Consider the following 2,696-nt stretch of genomic DNA (forward strand, 5'->3'; position numbering starts at 1 on the left):
GCCAAAGCTCCATAGCACGACACGTGGGTCGAACGGGCTGGAGTTGCAGGCGGCGATGTCGTCTAGGTGCAGCCCGAGCCTCTCGCCCGGCGGATACACTAGCGCGCCGCCGGTGCTCGTGTACTCGCGCTCGTCAGCCAGCGCCGCAACCTCGTCGGCCGCCGCCGCGTGCCCACTACCGCGCAACTGCACGGCGCTCGCGCGCAGTGCCATCCGCGTCTCGCCATGCAGCAAGGTCGTGGCGGCCCCGCTCTCGTCGACCCAGATGGCGCCTTTGCCGCTGGCGCGGACTTGCTCCAAGTGCTGCGCGGCAGTCGTGAGCAGCTGCGCCACCACCAACTGCGAGGCGGCGGCGAGAGCCTTGCGGATCAGGATCACGTTTTCCCCGGGCGATGCGTGCAGGACCTCGACCTGGAGTGTGGGCGGCGGCAGCAGACGCGGCACGGCAGCCGGGCTTGTGCAGAGTGTCGACGACGCCACGAAGCCGTTCTCCCTCCAGCGCTTGAAGCGCAGCGGCGGGGCCGCCGCGGGAGCAGGTGCGCAGCCCATCCACGAGCTGCTTGCGCCGCTTGCTGGTGCGTCCGGCGCTGCATTTTCCCCAGCCCCGTGCTTGCGCTTGTTCGTTGGCGGCGCGCTGCGCTGCACGCGCCGCGTCTTGGTCGAATCCGTTGACGAGATCTGCTTCATGTCAGCGAACATGATGATGTACGGGTGCGAGCGCACAGTTATGGACACCGATGGTTCCTGCCGCATGTAGGCGCCCTCGATGATGCGCGAGACGTCGGCGTCGTAGCGACTGAAGGCGCGCCTCAGTTCCACGGCCCAGGACGCGTCGGTGTCGGAGTCGGGCATCGGCGCGGTGTGGAGGTCGGCGGCGGGAGGGCAAAAGTGGTTAAGACCGCGCTGCCAAAATGGTGCGCTGCGCTAGGCTCAGAGCGATCGGCCACCGTCTCGGAGAGCTTGATGAGCTCCTGCACCGCGCCAAAGTCGCACCCCTTGCACGCGGCGAGATCGAGGATCACAAACCAGGGCGGCATCACGGGCACCGGCGGCGCAGCCTCGTCGCCACCGCCGTCTGCAAGTCCGTCGGCGCTACTTGCTTCACCCTTTGCCGTGGCCCCGGACGTGGTGTCACTGTCCGCCTCGGCGACGGCAGCCACCGCCCGCGAGAGCTGGGGCGACGATCCAAACATCAGGAAGCCGTGTACCGAGACGATGTGGATGTTGGCGGCGCCGTACTCGAGCAGAAACGTGCGATGCATCCAGGGCCGCACCGTGTTTGACTGCAGCCCGTCGGTGTGCACGCGAACGATGGGCGCGCGCGAGTAGATGATGACGAACTTGATGAGCGAGACAATCAGGCCAAAGATCAGGCCGGACAAGAAGCTGCACGCCATGAGCAGGGGCACGACAACCACGAGCAGCTTGTCGACGATGGTCTCCAAACCTTCGCCCATGAATCCGATGCCCATGTGCGCCATGTAGGCGCCAACGACCGCGCGTGGCACCGAGGCGGCCACGTCCGACACCACCAGCGTGGAGCAGGCGGCAAAGAGGACGACCCACGGGCCCGCGCGCGCACGACCGCGCAAGCCGCGACTCAGGCTCATGTTTGCCACGCTCGGGGATAGCTGCACGTAGTTGGGGATGGTACCAACGCACGCGGCGAACAAGTTGGCCATATGGCCATGCCGATCGAGCTGAGCTCTCGATCGAGGTCGAAGGAGGCGGCCGCGGGCGGCGGCCGCTCGGTCTCGCCCTGCCGCGACGCAGGCCGCGCCGTCGCGACCGCCTCGACCGAGACGAGGTCTGTTGGTCACGAGCGAGTGCACCAGGCAGCAGGAGAGGGAGTAGGGGAGAGCCGAGAGGACCACCGCCCACTGCACCCCTCCGAACGAGAGTTGCGAGAGGAGCCCCAAGGGCGAGGAGGCCGAAGGGTCGGCGTCGGCGTCACCGCCCTCGCCGCCGCCCTCGCCGCCGCCGCCAAACCACCAGTGCTGGTCCAGATCAGTTTGCAGTGCCAGTCCCGTACGCGTACGCGCCCGGTGAGCGGTGTCGTGCGAGGGACTTTGGTTGTAAAATTCTCTTTCATCACTCAGCTCACGTTACACACTTACCAGCACACAACGCACAGCGGGGGCGGAGGAGCAGCGCCAATCCGCCTCACCTCCCCAACACCCGAGCGTCTTCCCTCAACCCGCCCGCCGCCTTCCCCGCCAAGGTAGCCGAGAGGCAGGCTTGCAGCTCACTCTGTCACTCACGATTCCCCTCTCACTGGCCCGGCGCCCACACCTTGATCTTCTTGGGCAGCAGCTGGTTCGACAGGTCCTCTCCGTGGCCTAGGCAGTCGCTCTCGCCCTTGCCCCACGTGAAGACGGCGCCGTCGGCGGTGAGAGCGAGGCTGTGAGCCTCTCCAGCCGACACAGCGACGACGCGCTGGCCAGCAAGGTTCTCGACCTTCTTCGGCAGCAGCTGGGCCTGCTGGCCGCCGTGGCCCAGTTGGCCTTCGCCTCGCTGTGCCGCTCTCCCGCCGACACAGTGACGACGCGCTGGCCAGCAAGGGTCTCGATCTTCTTGGGCAGCAGCTGGCCCTGCCAGTCGCCGTGGCCCAGCTGGCCAAAGGCTCCCAAGCCCCAGCTCCAGACGGCGCCGTCGGCGGTGAGGGCGAGGCTGTGGTGCTCACCAGCCGAGACTGC

The 2,696-nt window shown here is 67.5% G+C and overlaps 1 protein-coding gene across 1 annotated transcript in view; it reads right to left on the minus strand.

Annotated features, from left to right (window-relative positions):
* Positions 1-1,682, minus strand: part of EMIHUDRAFT_121358 (hypothetical protein) — a gene marked incomplete at both ends in the record, with an annotated part of 5,177 nt that extends 3,495 nt beyond the window's left edge. Inside the window, 2 exons of the mRNA XM_005758589.1 lie at positions 19-903; positions 948-1,682. Of these exons, the coding sequence (XP_005758646.1) occupies positions 19-903; positions 948-1,682 (1,620 nt within the window). The remainder of the gene's footprint in view (positions 1-18; positions 904-947) is intronic.
* Positions 1,683-2,696: the final 1,014 nt, after the last annotated feature.

The sequence above is a fragment of the Emiliania huxleyi genome (genome assembly GCF_000372725.1).
Source record: "Emiliania huxleyi CCMP1516 unplaced genomic scaffold EMIHUscaffold_856, whole genome shotgun sequence".
Classification (NCBI taxonomy): domain Eukaryota; phylum Haptophyta; order Isochrysidales; family Noelaerhabdaceae; genus Emiliania; species Emiliania huxleyi.